General features: G+C 39.2%; 2 protein-coding genes across 12 annotated transcripts in view; one reads left to right on the plus strand and one right to left on the minus strand.

Moving 5' to 3' along the window:
- Window positions 1–5581, plus strand: part of obsl1b (obscurin like cytoskeletal adaptor 1b) — a 34975-nt gene extending 29394 nt beyond the window's left edge. For all 11 annotated transcript variants that reach the window (XM_035523736.1, XM_027005677.2, XM_027005678.2 and 8 more), the window contains one exon: window positions 869–5581. In XM_035523736.1, coding sequence (XP_035379629.1) covers window positions 869–1143 — 275 coding nt within the window. In that variant the 3' untranslated portion in view covers window positions 1144–5581. The remainder of the gene's footprint in view (window positions 1–868) is intronic.
- Window positions 2449–23212, minus strand: ctdsp1 (CTD (carboxy-terminal domain, RNA polymerase II, polypeptide A) small phosphatase 1). Its single transcript, XM_027005683.2, has 7 exons — window positions 21928–23212; window positions 14441–14595; window positions 9633–9734; window positions 8226–8282; window positions 7250–7342; window positions 6880–7065; window positions 2449–6696 (listed from the first exon to the last, which is right to left on the minus strand). Exons 1-7 carry the CDS (start codon window positions 22001–22003, stop codon window positions 6568–6570), a joined length of 798 nt encoding a protein of 265 aa, XP_026861484.1. The 5' UTR covers window positions 22004–23212; the 3' UTR covers window positions 2449–6567.
- Between the last annotated feature and the right edge of the window lie 420 nt (window positions 23213–23632).

Here is a 23632-nt window from a genome sequence, read left to right on the forward strand (position 1 = left end):
CAATTCAAGGAAAAAAAAACGTTGCTGCCAAGCTAGCGTTAGGTACCCACCTACACGGGAGTTCCTACACAGGAACTAGCTGTTAGTTAACGTTGTGATTTTCCTAGCGTCACTCTCATGACTTCCAATTTAGTAAAAGTACACTTTTCCTTTTATATTTATAAAAAACATAAACGAACAAGAGGCGGACGTCGTCAAAGCAGTAAATTACTTAGGTTACTTGACTAGAACTTTAGCTAGCCAGCTAAACGCAAGCCTTCGGGTAAGCCAACGCGTCCGTTAACGCCCAGTCATGGGCACGTGCAGACTGACGCGCGTGTCTGTTTAGCTTAGCGAGCGTTATTTGGTATGGTAGCGACGTTTCAATGAAATGAACTAAAGCAAGAATTTTACTGTCAAGGCGTTGCGTGCAGGCTAGTCCTCATCAGTTAATGTAATGTTACATGTTAATGTAAAGTACATTTTACTCAAATTACATACGTAAGGATTTAATATAAAACTTCATATATTCATATAAAATATAAAACAAAATTCAGGATCTGAGGGTTGTATTAAAATACATAGAAAGATAAGTAATTTTACCAGTAACTTTATTACTTATTGCTTGTTAAGGTACGTTTTCTTTTCATAAGATATATTAAATGTAAATGTGTATAAATAAACAAGCTGGAGCCTACCACAGCTTGGTGAATTCCCAACTCTATCAAAACTGCTAAGATTGGTAATGAATTTATATGTTGAATCAGGTATGTTTGACCAAACTGTCTTCCAGGACCAGAACTGGGTACCTTGGAACACATTGATTTTACTACTAATATGAATGTTTGACAGTTTGTACTGATCCTTGTTTATTCTGTCTCTTCCACAGCACAGTCAATTCTGATGGTGCAGGATCTGCAGGACGTGGAGGTGACGGCTCCAGAAGAAGCATGCTTTGCATGCGAGATCTCCATTCCTGCGCTCAAGGAGCCTATATGGACGCTGAATGGAGAGGTCCTCCAGCCAGGACCCAGAGTTCTCATGGAGAAAATGCAGACAGTGCACAGGCTCACTCTAAGGCAGACATACAAGGACATGAGCGGTATAGTGGAGTTCATTTCAGGAAAGGCCAAAAGCACTGCAAAATTGCATGTCAAAAATTAAGCAACATGTTTTCTTAAGCAAGAGCATGACATTTAGACTAAGCATCTTTTACATTCTGTTAATGTTTGTATAATTTCTACTGATTAGAAGAAGAGCAGATCAGAAATTGGTCCTAACCAGCTTAGGTTGAAGTTTTTGCTAAACAAAACATGACTAAAAAGGTCATGTTAAATGGATTTGCTGGCAGAAACAGTTAGCCTTCACACCAGTCCCGTAGTTGTAACTAACAGTGAGCTTAGTGCAAATAGTAACCAGTGCTTCTCCTGTGGGAAGGAACCATTTTGAATGGCTTGGATATTGAGCCTTATATTAGTATAAACTCAATGCACACCTTAAGTATTGTCAAGCCCATTAAACTTGTGTTTTGTGTCATGTAGAATTCAGCTGATTATTAGGTGATTAATATCCCTCCTTTTAATTATTAGATAATCACTGAGAAACATGGAACCATCTTTATGTTGTAATCATCTGAAACTGATACACTGAAATTAAGAGTTAAAAACATTCTTTGAGATTCTTTTTTAATTGATCTGTAAGATGTTTAAAAGCATATTCACAAGAAATGTAGAGTATACATTGTTATTATTTAGGCTTACATCCATCCAGCCAATCTAAAGGTTTTGCACTGAGCTGAAACCTTTAGGCCTACATATACAAGATGTATTAAAACTGTAACTTCCTTGAAAATTAAGCATATAATATTACCTAAAGATAAGTTTTTGTATTAGTTCTAAAAGTGTGTTGGTAAAGAGCTACTGTTGATTTGTTATACATGGTGATTTAATAAATAGGTTAAGAATTTCTTGTGCATCGTAAATCATAGTAGGCTAAGGTTACAGTGCCAAGAAAATGCCACTCATCCATAATAACAAAACCTAAATTGGTTCAGACATAAGTCTCTGTTTAATACCTTTATGGTATGTACATTGTCCTTTGTATAGATGTTTTTTAATATAATAAATAAATGGTGTCTTGTGGAATGCAGCTTAAAGGAATATCAGGATGCATGGTATTACACAGGTGTGCAATGCACAGGGCCAAAAGGTTACCACGGAAGTTTCAAGTTACTGAACGCTAACTTCAGACACATGATTGTGAGTCAGAATTGTGTTTAATCAATACATATATCAAACTATCTTAGAGAAACATGGTCATTTAAAAAATGAATGGAAATGTTTTCTGAATTTTAAGAACTTATCCTAAGTTTTAAAAGTCAAATAAAATAAGCTTTACTGGTCAACTCTCTAGTGTTTTTCATTTTAACTGCATTTGTCGAACTTGCTCCATGGTCAACAAACACGAGACTGCTTTTCATTTGTTTCATTTATGATATAACTCATTCAAAACAGTAAAATACAATTAAAATTACAAAAGTTCCAAAACTAGGTTATATTTGACTTTAAACTTGGCATTCCTATTCCCATATCACAATAAAAATCTACATCTATTATTGCCAAATTTGGTTTGCTCTATGCACATTACCAGACATACAAATATGGAACAAATGTGGGTTTTTTGTGTTTGTTTAAAATGTAAAGGGGGTGATACAGTAAAAAAGTAAAAGGCAGAGGGTATGTGTGGTAAATAAATGAAAAGGCTACATCATGTTACCCTTTTAGTTGAACATCTCAAAATAAACACCTAAAACCCAATCAACTGTCCAAGAGGCTTTGTGGCAGCCCTATAATTTTTTTTTTTTAAGTTTGCTACCAAAGAGTATAATAAAAATGGTGCATATATTTTAGCATGTTAGTGGGAGGGCATTTTAGTTGTCCATGTTCTCCAGCATTAGAAACTATTGGCCGTTTCAGAGTTGAGAAGTTATGTTGTGAAAGTTTGACAGTCACTGCAACAGAATGCTGATTGCAGGCATAAATACTCCTTGCTTAATTATAAATCTACTTAATTTGCATAGTGCTTCATAAAACATCATTATAAGGCAGAGGAACCCTAAATATGGACCCTAGAGATGACAGGTTGAATACACAAATAGAGCATAAGCCAGAAAATGTCAGGCATCACTGCAACATTACTAGACTCCAGGGGGAGCCCTTTCTCCTAAAAACCACAGACTTCATGAGTTAAGGCATCATATGCTCACTATTAAAGCACAAATCTAAGATCAGCGGTGCTATTCATAAAGCACCACTGAGCAACAGGCTTGATCTAAAGTGTTTTTATGAGGCCAGTCTAGTTGGTGCAGATCACTGCTCTCATTCCAACTTCTTGCATTCAGGTCATCGGATACCATCTTTATTACCCCGATGAACAGACTTAGAAGGCTTTGGTGGTGGCTGACAATAAATCGCTACTTGTGCCCAGTGTCATTTTACATAATTGGCTACACATTACCCAAATGCTGTGTGTCATACCAAAAGACAGTGCGAGTGCTAGAATTGTACTAGAAACTGGCCACCTCTGTGATCTGGTAAAGCAGACAACACTTATTACATTTTACAGTGACCTCAGCACACAAACAGCATCCTGTAGAAAGATGAGCGAAAAGCAAAGAGCAGGGTATTAAATGAAAGGGTGCGGGGTGCAAATGACTCCCAAAAAGAGAGCAACAAGATCACAGGAAGAAGGAAACTGACTGTTACTCAATATGTTCTGTTTCAGTTCAGATTAAAAACAGACTCACTTTTGGATTAATCTGTTAGAAAAGGTAAATGCATGATTAAATTATCTACGATTTCTAAGAACTGCAAAGAAATGACAAAAGCACAGAATTATTATTCAAAGTGAACATCACCATGACTGTGGTATAAGGTGAGCCAATTCTGCTCTAGGCTTACTGGTGGCACAAGAAGACCAGTAAGATATTTCTCAGATTGACGTGGCCTCAAATTATGTACTAAATCAGGCATAATTGTGTAACATTTCTAGCACTGAGGACTTCACATTCCCACAAACTACAGCTAAAACAGTAGTTTATGAAAACCTCCAAATTATCAAACTACTGCAACTGTAGTCAGAGGCACTGTCTGTACTGTTTACCTTTGTCTTTGCCTTCTATTAAAACTAGAATTTGTGTATTCCAATTAGTACCATTTTACATTTCCAAAGTAGTTTGATATATTAGAAATTTGAGTAATTTGAAAGGATCTCCAACAATTTCCAAAATAACTGAAATAATATGCATTACTGTACATTCAGTGCTATCACAATAACACAAGGAAATATATTGCCAGGTTCAAGTAAAAGATGAAAAGAGAAAACCAATTTTGCCTGTCAAAATGAAGTACTGCTCAAACCTTTAGGCCAATATTATGAATAACAAATCTCTCTCTCTCGGCACAGCATAATGTTCATTATTATAAGATGATTGGTTATACCACTATCATTCCTGTAAAAAAGAAATAGACAAATGTAGAAATAGACCAATGTTATAAAGAACTGAATCATCATCATCTCCTCTTTCCATCTTCACATCTCATCTGAGCAACAGAAATCACAGCAACACTGACACTTGCAAATGTGTCCATCTGATCGTGCTAAGAAACATTTGTAGGTCCACATTCATTGGCAAAGCTAAACACCTAACACCAAGGCACATTAATGGTTATCTATGGGAGTTCTTACTTCTGCTAAAATAACCCCAAAAATGGAGAAAACATAACTGAGCACATAGCTTCCACTGGTAACAAACAGAATTCCAGAATGCTCCTTTACTTATGTGAGCAATGTAAACTCACAAGTAACATACTGTTATTCATATAAACCTGCACAGTATAAGATGAGCACTTTTAATATTGTGTGACAAAAAAGGATTACTATAATTGGGCTCTTGCAATGGGAAAAAAAACCAATATAGTCAGCCATTACCCCCTTTTCTGTAATCAGTTATTTTAGTCTTTGATTTTGTACCTTTCCATTAAAATGACATTAAAATGCTGAATATTATTCATTTAGACTTGTCTTACTTCATTCATTTGGGCATTTAAACATAAAACTTGCAATGTTTTATAATATTGTTTATATTTTGTAGAATGTGGAAAAACATTAAATGGACATGTATGCTTTTTCATTGCAAGGGCTCAATTATTCCTTGGTCTTTCAGAATACAATTAAAGCATGTGGTGTGTAATTTTTTAAAAGATACTTTAGCTTGGTTTTACCCAATAGCCTGAAAACAGCATCCTCAGTAGCTGAGGTGCCATGACACCTTCCCTTTCATACAGCCATAGCTCTGTGAAATACAAATATGATTGTGTAGCCGAAGACAAGAATTTTCCATTTAAAAATCTATAACAGGAAGAGGAAAAGGGGAGATCACTTTTATAAGTCCTGTTTAAATGTTGGCTACATTTTTAAAAAGCAGACAGCATAATATTTTATGTGATTGACATTCTTGGTTTTGTCCCTACCTGGGTGTATGAGGTAACCTCATTAAGGCAAATGAGGGTTTAATGATCATACGGACATATTGGCAAATCACCTCATGTTTCACGTGACTGTTGTGTAATACATGCATGCATACACCTTTGACACAATATGGAGTTTCCTATGAGGAATACACTAAAGTAGAACAGTAAAGTCAAACACTGACAACACATGCCTCTAGCAACACCACCACATTCCTTTGGAGTTTTTATACATGTCCATTACCTAATAATTTAGACTGAAAATCTATAAAATTCCCATTTGATCTTTGGCTCACTAGGCATAATTTGCTTTTCACACTTACAACCTCTTATTCCTAGCCAATCTTAACCAACTTAGGTAGTTGGCAGGGAGAAAAAATAAATTAATTAATAAATAAAAGCCATGCACCATCTTTCAATGAAACTTTAAATTACAATAAATATTTTTATATTGATAGCACTGCTTCTGCTATGCCATCTGTGGAACAGACATCTCTCTTGGCTCTCATTAAGGGCTGAGGAAAAATTCTGCTTCACTGACTTCCTCATAGAAAGACCCATTCACTCCAGAACAACTGACAGATTTAGATCATGTCAAGATAGTGAAACATGAGTGCATTTGTCAACATGTTAGAGCTGTTTTATAAATTTGACACAAAAATCTAATAAGATGAAATCTAGTCAGTCATTCATAAAAGTCCCAAATTCAGTGATAATGAACTGTTTTTTTACCATGGTCATTTCAACAGGGCTTTCTCTACCTTGCATTTAAAGTGAAAAAAAGAGTTACAAAAAGAGGAATAACACATATTCAAGTGTTAAAAAAAAATCAATAAATTTCTTTTTGTAATGTGTGTGTGATAAAGCAGTCCTTCACAGTTCCAACATTCAGCCATACCAAGTTTCAATCAGCGCTTCCTTCTCCATCAAACTTCCTGCAAATGGAATTCTGGGTAGGTGATGAGGACCAAGCTGGCAGCTGATCCTGTTAGCGGGGAGGTGGTGCTCTGAAGCCGCCAGCCCCCCTGGCCCCATAGTGAAAGCTGCCCCATGGATCATGCTAGCTGCTAGTCCTCTGCTGTGTGAGCACAGCGTACACATCATCCACTTTACTGAGTCTCTCAAAGAATGGGATCAGATCCAGTAGCTCAGTGTCAGACATGTCATCAAACCAGGAGGCTACGGGTACCTACATATGATGAATCAACAGCACAGGGTTGTATTAGCAAAAGCTTGGTCATGTACCAGAAAAAAGCTACAACTGGTTAAGCACATAACTACATAGTGTGACAAGGAATATTACTGGGAATGGAAAATACATATACATGTATTTACATATATACATAAAAAACCTGGGCAAAGTGAGACATACAGCATTATCTGGATGGAAGATGTATGACGCTGGTGAGTTATCCACAATGATGACTTTATTGAGGTCCCTGCCCAGGCGACTTAGGTCCTTGACATAGTTCCCACGATGGAATACGCAGGATTCCCGAAAAAGTCGGCAGCGGAATGCACCCCATTTATCCAGCAGATCTGAGACGGGGTCCGCATACTGTAGATACAAGTGAAGTAAGAGGAGCCGGAGTCACAGGACTGGACACGGAAGGCACGGAAGTGCAAGGACCATATCTATTAACTTATTTCAGTATTGCTTTCAGTAGTAGCTTACAAGTTTTTCATCTCTAAATGTGTTTATGTTGTATGCTGTAAAAGGTTCAAATTTTAATAATGCCTACCTTAGCTAAACTTGCAGTGAACAACACGCACTCAAATAATTCACCCATCCTTTTCAGGAACTCATCCACATGAGGTCGTTTCAACACATAGACCTGGGATCACAGAGCAACAAGAACATATATTACTGCCTCACTGAAACTTCCAAGCCTGAATCTTACAGTTCAGACTCCTGAAAACACAAACAGACCGATACATAGATTGGCACTGAATAAGGTCACTTGAAAACAATCGTTTATCACAATTTCTGAAAAACAGATACAACAGTAAACAAGCTGAATGTTGCTCTCCTTTTTGATAAGGCTTTCCAGAGCATGAGACACTTTCTGGGGACATCAAAGAATACACACATTTAATGATGTCTGGTAAAATGTTTTGATTTATAGTTGGGCACTGGGTCAGCCACTTATTTATGAAGCTCATGGTCTCATTCCTGAACCAAGTTATCCCGAATAGGCTCTTCCCATCATCACAAGCCTATCCTGGATTACTTGAATCAGGCGGAAGCCGGAGTTGGCAGAAGTGTTCAGGGTGTGAGCTTGTAGGACTGGAGCCGGAGACATGTGTCAGAGTGCCACGAGATGGGCCCTGAGAGACACTGAAGGACAGCCAGTTCCGGGAAGCCAGTTGGGCTTGCCCTACTTTATCAGAGCACGGAAATAGCCCCCCTGCTGCCGAGAGTCATCAATCGCGAATGTCACGTTGCTGTCAGGTAGCACAGTGCTATGCGAGGCAGCACAAACAAAACTGAGGAGTTCAGGGTCACTTCATGGCATGTCAGGAATACAAATATGAATGGGAAAGCATGGGATGGAATGGTTAAGAGAGGCAGTGAGCTGCTCTTTGCATATGAATTATCCAAAGATAATTAAACAGGATGCTGTTTGTGAGGTCACTGTAAAATGTAATAAGTGTTGTTTGCTTTACCAGATCACAGAGGTGGTCAGTTTCTAGTAAGAAGACCTTTTAAGTGCTCACCTGGTGTACTGCCCCATCAATTTCCACTGGAATGATAAAATCTGCATTGTTCACTGGCTGTTCAGAACAAAAAATCCAAACAAATTAGTTTGAGGACTGAATTAAGATACTCAATGATTTTTTTTAAAACATCAAATAAAAATCTTTAATATCTCTTTAAATCAGAAGCCTGAGAGCAGACATGTTTTTGAGCAGTATTTGGTCAATGCATGATCTGTACATATTCTTATTTATTTATATTACATATAATATAACTTTATACAGTTGTGCAAGAGCATATTGGTAGGTCCAGTCAAGTCTTTAGTCAAGCTGACATTATTGTCTCTCACAGGCTCATAACCAGACAGACAAATTTAAAAACAAACATTCATATGTTCAGTTAATCATGAGTATGTCCTATTAAGAAGAAGTAAGATCCTGTGACCTACATTCTTAGACTATGAAATAACATTAATAAATACACATTCACAACCCAACCACAATTCTAGTGAGATATAAATTCTTAACAGAAATGTAAACAAAAAACACAGCCGACAGTTACCCTAAAAAGAAACGTGTTCAACAAACACTCTTCATGAGGTAAAGATGAGCTATTGTTAAAAGAAGTGTCACTGGCTACACTATCTTCACTGCCACTGGTAAAACACTACAGCATCATTTCTGTCATCATCCTACAAAGAGAAAAATTTAATTTACGTCTGTTTTTCATTACTCACATAACCACTGGCTGATGTAATGTGTTTCAACTTGGCAGAGAAAAAACATCTTCCATAAAGAGTCAAATCAGAGTGGCTGGATTTCTCCACAGCACAAACACAAACTTGAATAGCAAACATCACACTGGCAAGATTGTATTGTTCCAGACTAATGCTGACACAAAAGTGATAATCCAAATTATAAATGTTCTCTTTTACTGAGCACATTTTTAAACCTGTTTTGAGCTTTGCAACCAATCAAATATCACTTTAAACATCATTGACACACATATGGTTCTATCCTTGATAAGCATGGAACATGTAAACGATCAGGTGTCTGTCACTTGACCGGGAACAAATCCATACTGGGAACCTTAGTGACTTTTGAAATGTATCTCCCACTGCGCCCCTGGTCATCAAACATGAGGTATTGCTGTGGAGGTAGCAGTGCGTGTTCCTTGACAAAGCTGACTGTCTGATCCCTACATTACTAATATAATACACCTTGGCAAATGAGTAGACACCACGACTACATAATCCTGAGATGATGATCAACTCTCTGGTGTTTGAGCTATGCCTGGTAAACTTTGGTGTTGTATGTCTACACACATCAGTCAAGTCAAATGGATCCCGTAGTGCAAGCAAGCAATGATTTCATCTGTAGATAGATGAAGTAGTGCAAGAAAAACATACTTTTACATCCTTAGCTCACCTTAAATGAACTGTGTACTAGTGTTTCATCCAGATCAATTACTACACAGATCTTTCCTACATCTTTAGACTTTATCTGTGGAAGAAGTGGCTTGGCCGGCACCTGTGAACAGACATGTCAGGTAGCCTCATAAATGTACAATTTCATGGAACACATTATCCAACTTGAGCATGAAATGCAGATAAAGCTGTTGGACAAAAAAAAAAAACCTACTCGTACTCCAAGTTATCAAAGTGGGAAGCTAAAATTAGGTCATCAATATACAGTGTATGCAAAGAACAGCAGTCCTGCTTTGACAATATGTCTATGCATGTGTGTATACATACATATATATGCATGGCATGTCTGTGTGTGTGGTTTTATGGGTGAGAGAACAAGGTTATGGAAGTAACTGTCCATGAGAGGGCACAAGGAAGGCATAAGGAAGCTCTCTGACTGGTTGCATTCCAAAGTCAGATCGTGTGACCATGTGCTGCTGGGTGGAATTACAAGGCTGTGGGCCAGTCAATTCTTGATCAAAAAGTACCACGTGCACACTAGGCCTATGACTGAAACTAATTCCCTTCCCAAAGGAGGATATATACTTGCAAACAGAAAGCACAGCTCTGACATATGTCTGTGATCATTAGCGTGTTGGGTAGGGATGCAGATCATATCTTCACAGTGCTTCTGACTTAAATAACAAGCCATATGGCCTGGAATAAGAGTCGCAGCATGGGTAGCAACTTTCCTTATTTAGGTTTTGCTGGTAGTTTCCATATTTAATTCTTGCTGTCATCAATTTAAAAAACTTAAACTGCTCTACATATTTGAAAAGATCTGATAAAACCAATAATGACACACACACACTTTTCTCATAGAACTGTGCCAGCCAAACACATGTGTTTAGAACATTAACACTTACATAACATGCTCTGTAATCCTAAACAGCATCAGATACAATCAGGTAGCATTTAGCACTCATTACATTGTTTACAGTGCGAAGTGAGACTTCTGAGAACTTTACCTGCTCTGCAGCTGGCACACAGAATTCACATTCGCAGTACTCTGGAGATTCCTCATCATCAGATGCTTCACTGTCCTCAGAAGCATCAATCTGTTCAGGGGATGTCGGTTCTTGATTGACTTGCTTAATCAATGTATCGTGTGTGTCATATTCTGTCGTTTCACTTCTCACAACCTGATGCATCAGTTCTTCCAATTTTTCACTGTGAGCTAAGAAATTATTCTCTGCTCTGTCTGTCTGACCTACTGATACATCACGAGGCTCTTTATCTGTGTATGACTGCAAGTCAAAGGTATTTTGCATGACCCGTACATCTTGGACACTGATCTTTTCATCTTTCTCCTCGTATAACATATTGTGCTCTTCAACATAAGCGACATCTTCTAAGGCAAATATAGAGGCTTCATCATCTTCAGATGTTTCTATCTCTCCGCAACAAGGTCCTTGACCTCCCTCTGCTTCATCTGTGCCTTCATAATCACCATTTTTTCCCACCAGGGTCTCATCTGTCAAATGAAGTCCTTTGTCATGAGTGAGGTCTTGTTTAACTTCGTCTGCTAGTTCAGAGACCTCTGTGTCAGAGACTTTGTGATTTGTTATAGTTTTCTTTTTGGTATATGTTTCAGTGGTATATGCAGTGATTTCTTGTTCATGACATGTTCCCTCAATAGAAGAGGCATCTGAGGCAGCTACTGAGAAAGCCTTGCAAGTGTTAAACTCTGTGATAAATTCATAAACTTCACCTGCTCTCTCACAGAGCTCCAGTACACTGATTTCCTCGTGGTGTTCAACGACGTCTTCTTCACAAAGATGTTCATTGGCTAGGCATTCTACAGCATGCAGAGTTTTGTCCTCACCATTAAAATTTAGTTCAGAACCTTCACCCTCTCTGACCTCCACATTTTCAGTGTAAGGACGGTGACCCTGATCTGTTTCTACAGAGATTCCAGAACACAGTGCTTCTGCATATGTTTTGTAGCTTTCTTTCTTTGTGTTTTGTTCAGAGCTTAATTCATGAGCTTCTTTGTGTGCATCTACGACATCACAGGTATCATAACCAACACTAAACTCATATGATTCTTTACTGTGAACATTATAAAGTTGATAGATGTCATCCTTCTCAGAGAGTTTCTGTAAAGGTTTACTCTCATCAGACCGATCATGAAAGATTTCCATGTCATGCTCATCAACAAAACTTTTAAATGATTCTTCTGTTTCAGTACTGCCTTGGCTCTTGCCATCAGTACAGTCAGCATATTCTTCTTCACTAGATTCATCCAGTGAACCTACATTAACCACCAACTCTCCAGGTCTGCTCTCATCAGAGTCAAGTTTAAATCTTCCAGTTACACCATCACAGAGCTCAAACATCTGAGAGGGTTCACAGCAATCCAACTCCTCCTTTTCTCTCTTCAAACATGCTTTACAGAGCATTTTCTGCTCACTGAAACCATCACAGTCTTTAGATGCAGGTACAGAATCAACATTATTGTCCCTGGTGTGAAAGTCATCACTTGGCCCAGTTATTACAACACTGTCTTCCTGGTTTACAAAGGTTCCGTTTTGTTGACTGTGATCGGCAAGGAACTGAGAGAGCCAACGGGCCTCAAAGGTTTCCATCGATCCAAAAAATATCATGTCACACGCTGTGCGCTTTCTAAGCGTGTCTGTGTCAGCTTCAATGGGAGGGCTTTCTTTAGGGAGCTCAGAGGTGTTGAACACAGAGCACAGTGTTCCAGAGGACTCACACAATTCCAGGCACTTTTCAACAGGTTTGCTTTGTAATTGGTTCTCATAACAGTCAGTAGGCTCTGAGGGATAGCATTGTTTAGGAATTTCACATTTCTCAAAGTACCTCCCACAAGTCAAGCATTGTTCCAGAGTCTTAACACACTCAATATCATTTTCAGACAGCTGGCTATAGTTAGATAGCTCCAGTTGTTCAGCACAACGTTCAGAGGGCTGTTCTGAAGCGTGTTCAACATCATCATCAGAAGGTTGGCTCTCAAATGAGTCAGTATAGAGTCCCAAAACAGTTTGTACACTTAACTTGTCATTTTCTCTAGCTTCTATTTGTCGGGCTGGTTGTTGCTCAATGGATTCAGACACCCCAGCTGGCTGGCTTTCTTTAGAGGCCTGGCACAATTTAGAGGATTCAAAATGTGTGGTATGGCATTCAGAGGGCTTGTTTTGATTGTTAAGCTCACATTGGTCAAAGTGTTGTGAATGCAGATCAAATGCTGTGTTTTGATCGAGTGTGCAGCATTGCTCAAACAGATCTGAAATACACATTTCTTCAGAGCTTTCAGAACTACTGCACTTTTCAAAAATTTCTGCCGATTCTGTTTCATGCACATAAAATTTATCAAAATCTGAGGAAGTCAGCTCTTCGATTTCAAAAGACTCGTAAAAATTGGGCATGACCTCCGGTAAGTCAAAGAGTTCAGTTTCATGTTCACCCATCTCAGATTGTTTACTGACTTCAGACTCAACACTATGTTGAGAACATAGGCTTTTTTCAAATGACTGGACTAAAGGTCTGCCAGTCATAAAAGACTCACTGTGCTCCGAGTCGCAGTCAGACAAACTACTAGTCTCCAAGGAATCAAATTTGTCGTGCTGCTCTGTTAATTCTTCATTGAACTGATCATTTTTAATATAATCTCCATCAAACTGCATTAGTCCAGAGACGTTCGAGTGCACTGTGAAATCACAAGATGTTTTCGGTTCTGATGAAATCATGGCAGATTCAGTGGCAATTTCTGAGGACTCACTCTTTTCCGCAGGACAGCCTTGCTGTGAGACTTTAGTGGGGTCAAAACAGAGTTCAGCAGGCATATTAGCTTGAATGCGCTTGCCTCTAAAAAAGGCAGATGTCTCCAAGTATTTACTGATATTGCTCTCCACAAAACACTTGCTTTCCCAAACCGACGGGTGCAGCTCAGGGGCCGTAAAACACTCCAGACATTCTCCAACAGGTTCGCTCTCCCTGCGATGTCTGCAGAGCCCAGAGAGCAGACAGGGGTCCACTAGATCTGTCTGTGCAGGGCACTCATGGGAGTGTGAGGATTCGCTGAGCCCACAGGCACCCTGAGACATCAGCAGCAGTGCACACGTTGACATGACAGAAGGATCAGAGCAACACTGAGTCGTGCAATCGGCCCGCCTTCAGGAGACCCACCAATTTATTTTGGGGGCTTTACAGACGTGACAAATAACTCCTGGAATATCGAATCACTATAAAAAGCTGAAGTAAGGCATAAATCTGAACCCGACACCCGAGAACGTCTTGAACATCTGATCTGCTAGTAGCTGCTAACTACCATGTTGTTTTCCAAGAATGGGGTTTAATTAAGTTGCAGGCAGCTTTGCATTATGCCAGACCAACCATAAACTCCAAATACCTTTTCAAAAAATACATTTAGAAGCTGTTTGTTTCTGCTTATTGTTTCATGCTGTTTTAAATGGCATAAGAGTAGAGCAATGTTTGTGTGTCTTTATGCATTTCATAGGGTTTCCTCTGGGTAGGCATTTGAAGCAGCAGCCACACTGACTTAGCAACACAAATATGACTGATGACCAGCAGTGTGAGATTTTGCTATTGGCTATTGAAAATCATGGTTGTAAACAGGATAAGGCTTGCGCAAAGCTAACATGAGGCTTTGGTTTCCTCACTGACATCTCATCATGTGGCCCTCAAATATGTTAACAGTCTGCCTCCAGAGCACAGGGACAGGGGTAGAGCAGGGGAGGAGAGAGACTCCTGATCGAAACTGAGCGAAGGTCCTGGACTGGGCCTTACCTTCGAGATGGTTCCATTCTCTTCCACCAGAAGTGGTGCGTTGTTATTGACAGGCACCTGATCTGCTTCGTCATGACACAGGCAGCACAAGAGGCTGTTGAAAAAGCCACGTTTACGGGGCTTCTTGGAGGCAGATACAATGTGTGCAGGAGCACCTGTAAATGAAAAAAAAAAAAAACAACTCCATGTCAGACCTCAGCAAGGGCACATGGGCACATCAGGACTCCGTCCCTTTACATCCATAGAACATGACACGTCACCAGGTTTCACCACATTTGTATTTTTACACGAGTTACCTAGCAGATACACCAAAGCACGTCAAATATGTACACAAACTACTTTCTGAGTAGAAAGTTATATTTCTTAAAACTCTGATAACTCTGATAATTCAATCACATGCTGAGTTATTATCTACATGCATTACTTTTGGTATTTGGCACTTTTGGCTTTTGAAATTAGTCACTAAGGAAAGAACAAATATGTGCACTACATATTGATCAAGCATCTCTTGTTATAAACAGCATTACATAAATTTGTTTAAACAAATTAGTTCCTGCTGGGTTTCCAAACCAACATTAAAAACTGAACCAACACAGCCTGACAAATTTTAGTTTTCACACTGAAATGCAAGTGTATTTTTTAATACATTTTAAAAAAGGTTTACATCAATTAGAGACAACCACCTAAACCATGCATTATATTTGCATTTCTTGCTGATACTCAGGATCTTTTGCAAAACAATATTCTGCAATTTTTTAAAAATACTTAATTCTGTGTGCTATGAACATGGTAAAAAGACAGCTGTTGAAAATGGTACAGCTGGTGATTTATTGTATATTTAAAGAAAACATTTCAGAAATTCTCAAAAGGGTGGAGCTCTGGATCATTAATTGAAAACACATGCCTACCACACCCACAAGCTCCCACACACAGGCAATATCTACTCACTGGGTTTCCATTAAGAACGCCAAATATCAGCTCATTTACACACTACTGGCCTGAATAATCTCATCTACTTCAGCACTCTTTGCTAATAAGCAGGATATTTGTCAACAAGTACAAGCAGATGAACACAGGAGTTCAATGAATAGTGTGACATTACGGGGAATCCATGCGATTAGCGACCTATGTTTGGCTCGGAAGGGACAGCAGTTTTCTGCACATTAGGAAGAAGAAGAACGGCGATGAGTGCTGGTCATTGGCGAGACAAAACCTTGTCAACTGCAACCAAGATGGATGAGGTCCTGTCAACGTGTAAGCTTAGAATGCCAGTCTAAATGAACCCTGAGGCTCTAGCAACAAGTAACAAGGTTAGTTCTGATGGCTAGTTTTTGCAAAATTTCTCCTCGACATGCCAGTATGGTGACATAATGATGGCAGTTTAATGTGCTAATATTTTTAATGTTATATATAGAACAGCGTACTTTAGAAGAGTATAGAATTTATCTCCCTTGAGACATTGCCAAGATAATAAAATTTGGCCTATTAAAATGACCTGACCTGAATCATATAGTCAACCCTTCCCACCCCTCATCTTAACAGAAAAGTTGCTAAAATCTTTTTTTTTTTTTAGTTCTTAGTTTTTCCCCCATTTTCTCTAAATATGATAATGCAAACATTGAATAATGCAAATTCAAATGTCTTCTGCTAGGAACATGACAGAGGGGTGGCGATGGCCACAGTTATATTGGTGAGCACAATTACGGTGAGACGAGAGCAAAGGAGCGGACAGTAGAAAGAAACATTACACACTGCTTCAAACTGACTCTTCTGATGTTACACATCAAGGTGCTTTAAATAGCAACGTGCAGACTCCTGCCGACAGCAGTTAAAGATGGCCTTCTCCGTATATATAGTGCACTCCATACAGGCCATAAACGGAGACGCAAAACAAAACTTTGTTGTGCGTCTGACTGGGGAACAAGACAAATCGGCCTAGTCAAATGTTTGTGTTAAGGCAATGCAAGTAACAAACATGACTTTTCCGCAGCCTACAGGCTGGAAGCATTTGTTCTACATTTAACCTTCATAATATATGCAGGAAGTGAAGCTAACACAGACACACTGCACTTGACTATGGTCTGAGGATTCAGCATGGTGTGATGGACAGCAGGATGTGATTCCCAGTTCTGTGACTAGCACCACATTTCTGTGCCGCTCTGGATGGCGATAACGAGGTTACAGATTTTCCCCGCCTTTGCTGTCCCACCACCTCCGACACAGTTAAAGGTGGCTGGCTTGTGTAAGCCTGCTCCTGAACAGGTCTCTGCAGCTAGAGGCCACCGAATGCCAGTCTTAATGACAGGGACACACGACCCCCCCCCATAATCTGACAGCTTGTTTCACGCCATCCGCTGGGAGTGGGAGAGGTGGCAGGTTAGGTGGCACTGGCGCGGCTGCATTTTAAGCTGAATCTGCACAGATAAAACTTAATAATTTAAAAGAAATACCAATAAAGTATCAAAAAACATTATAAATGCATTTTTTACTGTTAATAACCTATATGGTAGAAATTCTACACCAAAACAACAAACCCTGTTAAATTAGATCAGGTCTATCGGTTCTATAATGGCAAGTGTTAGTGTAAGAAAAACACCAGACAGTCACAGCATGTCCTAAAAACAGTGTCCTGCACCTCTAATGGAACTCGTGTGCAAAAGAATCCCTCTTGGGGCCTCACTAAACCTACTCTCTCCTTCTCCCCCCTTTCGCCTACCCTCGCACTGGAATGCTGCCATATCGCTGGCCCATAACCCAGCACTGCATACGGCCCAGCCAAGCCAAAGTAGGAACAGGAAATGAAGTAAGAGCTGTAGCAAGGCGATTTGGCGCATGCCTGCTCTGTGTGTACTGCCACCCTCAGATCATGTTGCACACAGCACTGCAGGTAGAGAGCAGAGGAGCCTGGGAACGCTATGCCTCAATAACCCACAATGCCAGGGAGACACACAGAGGGAAACTGGCAAGCTCGCACTGGCAATGAGCATCTCTGCTTCATTTTCGTCAATGGCCATACAGAGAACACCAGTCGTCCCAGAAACTAAATGTTTGGTTCTTGCAATGGCTGGTCCAGTTAAAGCCAAACATGGAGATACAGTCATGTCTGAACTCAGTGGCTTGGCCTTTCTAAAAATAATGATACAATTAAGTTAAGAACAGGTGTTTGGACCCACTGCCTGGAGCATACAGCATGGTGCCAAACAATGCTTTGGCACATCTTTCCTTAAAGGCTTGGCCTCTGTAAACAACATTAGTCGATACCACATCCTCAGTGTTAAAACACAAGTACGTGCATGTGGCTAATCCAATTTCTTAAGTGTCATTCGACTCAGAGGGCAGGTCCTGTAAGTGGAGATTAGTGTTATGCAAGTCACCAAGAGTCCTGTATGACTTAGTGGTCAGATGCAGAGAGTAGTTGTAGAGATTAGCCTGAGCAGCTGTGGTAGCCAGGAGCAGAAACTCCATGAGCTAAGCGACTCTCATTCTTCAGTGTACGTCTCTTTCACCCCCAATCTTATGTAACATGGAATTGCACAGGTTTTCCTTCAACAACTTAGGCTGGGTCCAGCGTAAAAGCCAGAGCTGATGACGTGAGTTATCCGATACTGCTTTAGCTGAAAATGTTTTCTTTCTTGTGGGTGTGTGTAGATAGTTCCTATCAAAACATACAGCTTTAGGGAATGCTCAACACCCACACACCAGAAAAATAGCAGGAATGGCTTCCATTTTGACGCAGCTATTCATAACTACATTCCCAACAACTTTCTGCCATAACATTAGCAAATCATGCATTATGCTAGTTAAGTTAGATGAACCTGCCTCACAATGCATACAATCATCTTCTGCAATACCTTTGGACTGAATCTTTCTAATGTCTAAAATATTGAGTAGTTTGAAGTCCTGCAATGTTTTGAAGGAAACCAGGAATCCAGCCATTCCTTTTGAGCGTACAAGCAAGTACAGACAAGCAGTTTGGAGAATGATGCAACGGAGATAAACCAGGCTGGCGGACCGTGCAGCATTCTATCAGATATTCAGAACAAGAGAAGTACAAGGCTTTCAGCCATCAAACAAGCCACAAGAACTTGGGCTATATTTTGATGCAATTTTAATCCAAGTCAGCCTGTAATAGAAGATACCTTGATCAAAGTTTCAGTGAATCATCTGGTTTGCAGGCAGACATGGGCAGGTTAGTTTTCTAGGCATACAGATGAAGTGCTATGAAGAATCTCATGTCAAGTCCCCCCACACAGTGGAAACTAGTCCAACTCAAGGCTGGACACCTGCCTGGAAAACTGGTCCTTTCAAATAACAAATAAAAGGTCAGTGCAGTGCCCAGTGAAGCCATGCTCTATGTAATTCTGCAGACACAAGCTCCTACTCCATTACCAAGCCAGCCAGACGCCCATCTGACAAGTCTGCATGTAATACTCTGTACCAAATGTTTTGCTCCTACCACTTTGATACATAGTGGTACAATAAGCCAGTGTTTTCCTGTTTGCAGTCCTAAAGTACCCCCGCACTGCAACATTCAATGTTTACCCTGATCTGACACACCCACTTTAAACTCTTTATGGATTTGATAATTAGCTGACGAGTTGAGTCAGGTGTCTTAGGAGCAGGAAGAATGCTGAAACGTGTGGTTTAGGGCTACTCTAGGACTAAAATAGGAGTACACAAATCCCATGCTAAAATCTGTACATCTGAGACTTAAACAATATTCTTAAAGCACCAAAAAGCTTGTCAGTAGTCTGTTCTGATATTGACAAAATATAAAAAGGAAATTAATTCCCTATAAGACTGAATTCCCTGGATATCTTTCATTTCAGCTAATCAGAGCCCGCACTTACTGAAGTCTCTTCCAGTCACATTCTACTAGGCTCATCTAATTTGGCAGAATTTTCTGAATGAAGAAGAAGAATAATGGAACAGTTTGAACAGGTATGTAATCTCTCTTTAAAACATCCTGTTTCCCAATGAGCACTCAAATGTAGCCACAGGTTCACATGACTGTACTGTGATTTTCAAGTGAGCAATAAATAAATATATAATTTAAATTGCAAGATCTCATACCACTCTGTTTAAACAAATCATAACGTATATATAGAAATTAATAGTGAACTGTTGGTAACATGCAAAAAGAAGGTGGCATTTCAGTTCATGGAGAAAAATGAAGCCTTCATGCAAAAGCTTTGCCCTGCACTCATGTATACAGGTACAGAAAGCAGGGCCCATGCAGATCTCCTTTAGCCCTGATGTCAGGATTCTGTCAGGAACATAGGGGCCTTGCAGATCCCCCAAAGCATAATGTAGGTGCCAGCAGGGGAAACGAGTGCTAGTGCAGGCACAGCAGTCAGAGGAACAAGCAGAGCACTTCAACTCTGCCATCCCGTCCACACCACCCCCGAGCTGAACCTGGGCCACAGGTTGTCCCGTGCAGGACACAGGCACCATCGTTCAGAGAAACACACTCCCTCTAAAGCTGAGCAGCTTTAGAGCCCCGACTCATGTTTATTAAGTGGGCCACCAAGGCTTTTTGTGTCAGTGGCAAAACAAATGAAACAGGCAGAGAGAAGTTACTGCCAGCAAAATCAACACACTTAGCATACGACCATATATACAGTGGCTAATTAGCATGCGCAGCCACATTTACAGCAACACTTAGCATATGCAACCACATCTAGTCACACTTAGCATACGTGGCCCCATCTAGAACACTTATACAGAAACAGCTGAAATTTACATTCATTTCTTTTGCAGATAATCTTTTACAGACTAAAGTACAGATTCTGGAGTCAATAGATGACAAACAGAAAAAAGTACATGCATCTGCTGTCCAACATGGATCCATAATCTAAAATGTTTTATCAAACATGTGCAAAGTAGGCCTAACCCTATATGATCAAATCACAGAAACAATATAACTACAATTTTCAGTATTATCAATAAAAATCTTAAAGGCCCAGACTGTTAAAGAAATAGTTCTTCAAGAAAAAACAAAAATATACATGGCTTTACCTAGACCAGACATATTCCATCAACCAAGACAGAGTATGCACTGATATTTTCCCTTTTTTTAGAATAGCTATTAGGCTAACCCTGCTAAAAGTTAATATTAACAATTAAGTAATTATGCAATAATTAGTACATATCAAATGTTTAATATAGAAATGTAATCCACAGATAAACTTAAAAATAAAGCTGCAAAACCTGAATATATTACTGTTTCAACAGAAATGACAACCTTTATGATGGAATTCAATAAGTAAGAGCCATCTTTGAGAAAACATAATACCTTTCACAAAATGTGAAAACAACATTCATCAAAACTGAATGGAAAAGACAAATGGGAAGGAAACACATAACCATTTACTAGTATTTAACTTGGTGAAAAACATTCTAGCACACTGTTTACATCCCGAACAGTCTCCTTGAGTAGTGATAAGATACTGAGAAACTTTAAATTTAGGCTCTACTACATGACCACAGAGGAGGAGATCAGGAGTGCTCGAATATCTGCCAGGAGGGGAACTGCCGTCCAGATACAAAAAACAAAACATTAAACGGCACACAATAAAGAGCCTTTGACCTGCAGTAAACTATTAAACCTCATCAGACATGTACAGTGCTGACATAGCTCATGAGCCTTCCTCTGTATGCTACCACGCTGATGACCAGGTTATCTGATGACTACTGAAACGCAGTGTGGGGATACCGAGGCCTCCATTCAAACCCAACGAAGAACGTGGCAAGAAACAGTTCATTAGAGCACCTAGGCCACATAGTTTCATTTCATTTCATTTATACCTTGAATTCTCAGTGCATGGTCTATTAGCTTACTTTGAAAAATATATTTTCGTTAAAAAAGCTCAGACTATAAAAGATGAGGTTTACAATGTAATCCTGTAACGGTAAAACCAAATCCGGGCAGACACCGCAGCGTTTTTCGCTGGGCTGACTAATCATAATAACCCACAGTCACTACTACCCTACGCGATGGGAGTACAAACTAAGCAAGTATATTATTTACGGTATACTTCCGGATAAATCATATTTATATAAGATGCTTCAACGGTCTTACGCAGAACGTCAGCCATCTGGTTACGGATGCTCCGGACCCGCCCCCAGCTCTGGAACACAACTTCCCAAAGTCCACCAACAGAAAACTAACTTTAAAAACTACCTGGAAATTTTAAGGACAAGGGTGAATCTATTGTGTGCAGTAGAATATATCTGTAAAATAAGACATTTTCGATTAAATGTGCATCATTTAGTCCATTAATAACCCAATCAAACAACAGAAATGGTTTTACTATTATTTTACTAAATAAATGGAGTGGTTTCCTGTAACTATGAGTCCCCAAAAGGGTAGACGATGCACTCTGTTTTAATTTGGTTTAACTTAATGAGGTCGCCACCCCGAGTGTGTCTCAGTGGGTTTGACATGTGCGCCTGAAAACAATCCGATCTGAAGTTCTCAAACTTACCTTTTTCTCGCAAAAGAGCATTCGGCTCTTCGTCCTTAGTCACTTGCGTGATTATCGACGAGGACGGGAGGTCCATGAGATCCGTAAATCCAGTAAAACAGCACTTTACAAAGTATTTTTCTAATAATATGGATCGCTTGCTAAGTTTGAATTGATCAAATTCTACGCCAAGTGACAAATAACTTAACACTTCCAGCAGTTGAGTAAATGCATAATGCGCGTAGACACTGGAATTAATGTGATTTCTATACTTTCATTGCGATAATAAAACAAAGAAAATTAAATATAAATAAAAAGAAAAAGTTACGTTTCTTGATGATAACTTTGTTACAACATGGAGTTCGGCTCTGCTCTCAATTTCAAGATACAAACATGGAACTCATCGGTTTCAAGGCACCCCCAGTCTTAAAGGGGCAACTTCTGTCAAGGTCCGCTCTAACAAGTTCACAACAGTATGTTCTGTTCAGAAGTCATATTCATATCTAGATTGTACTCGTACTGGTAAATGCATTCAAATTTTAAGAATATATCCTAACACTGTAGTAGGTTAAAAAATTGTAATCAAATTTTACTACACATGCCTTTATATCATTTGTGGGATTAACACAAAAATATATATAGAAACTACCAAGACAAAGTAATTAGCCAAAATACGCATTGAACATAAAGCTTGTTAGCCTTGTAACAAAACCATAAGCTTACTTGCTTGTGCAATGATATTGTAATAAATTACTTACATAAAATAAAAGCTCACCAAAGGTCTTGGCACCAACTATATTTTAATTGATTTTAATATGTAGGCTAATTTTCATGAATAAAGATGTATAAGTAAAGATAAAACAAATGGATGAATAAATTGCCTAGTTGATGCTTACGCAAAGCAATCAAGTTAGCAAACTAATTTGTAGATTGTGTGGGATCCACACTAAACTGCATAAAAATGCACGGATTAAAACAATCCCAATAACCTGTATAGCAAATATTGTTTGGTTACATCGTTTAAAAACTTGGTCCATGCAAATCTACTTGGTGTGTTTCCCATTTAAGTTCTGTAAAATCCAACACGCAAAAAAGTTAAAAAGATCTTCGGCCTTGTCGTAGGTTGCGCTTTTCTGCTCAAAATGTGTTGTTTTTTAGGGACATCTGACGATAGTAAAGATTTATACCCGTACTGAACGTATTTTAAACTCGCATGATTATCGATTAGTCGTTATTAGGCCCTAAATCCCAAATTTAAAAACTTTCTTGCGAACTTTACACTGGAAAAACTCAGTGAGCGGGGGCCTTGAAACTGTCCATAGCAGAATGGAGAATAGGGAGAGTCTTAAAAGTTCGTGCACTCTGTCAAATTGAGACGCAAGTTTACTTCATTAGTATTCACGGCGCAATGCGTTCAAACCACTCTAAAGTAGGGCTGATTCAATAAAATACATCAAGCTATCAGTCCGTTTTAGAGGACCTCACTTAAATATGACGACATTGACTATTTTTTGTTATTTTAGAAGACAGCCAAAGGGGATAATGGAGTTTTCTTTCTGGGACGTTTTACCGCCCCCTTTCAACCTATTCAGAGTACAATTGGCAATGATCAGGTTCAAATACTACAATTTTCTGCAAACATATAATTTCTTGATCACAGCTTTAAGGCAGCATAACTGGAGTCATGGCGATATTTGTTGGTTATCTTATTTTTACATGTAGCCAC

Source organism: Electrophorus electricus, chromosome 2 (genome assembly GCF_013358815.1).
Source record: "Electrophorus electricus isolate fEleEle1 chromosome 2, fEleEle1.pri, whole genome shotgun sequence".
In the NCBI taxonomy this organism is placed as follows: Eukaryota; Metazoa; Chordata; class Actinopteri; order Gymnotiformes; family Gymnotidae; genus Electrophorus; species Electrophorus electricus.

Bases quoted from the DNA above. Each gene is read 5' to 3' on its own strand.
- ctdsp1 (XM_027005683.2), bottom strand. From the start codon at position 22,003: ATGGACCTCCCGTCCTCGTCGATAATCACGCAAGTGACTAAGGACGAA. The intron at 8,283-9,632 runs GTGAGCTAAGGA...TGTTCTGAACAG, and splicing joins TAGTACACAGTTCATTTAAG to CCAGTGAACAATGCAGATTT. The intron at 6,697-6,879 runs GTATGTCTCACT...CATCATATGTAG, and splicing joins TCTTCCATCCAGATAATGCT to GTACCCGTAGCCTCCTGGTT.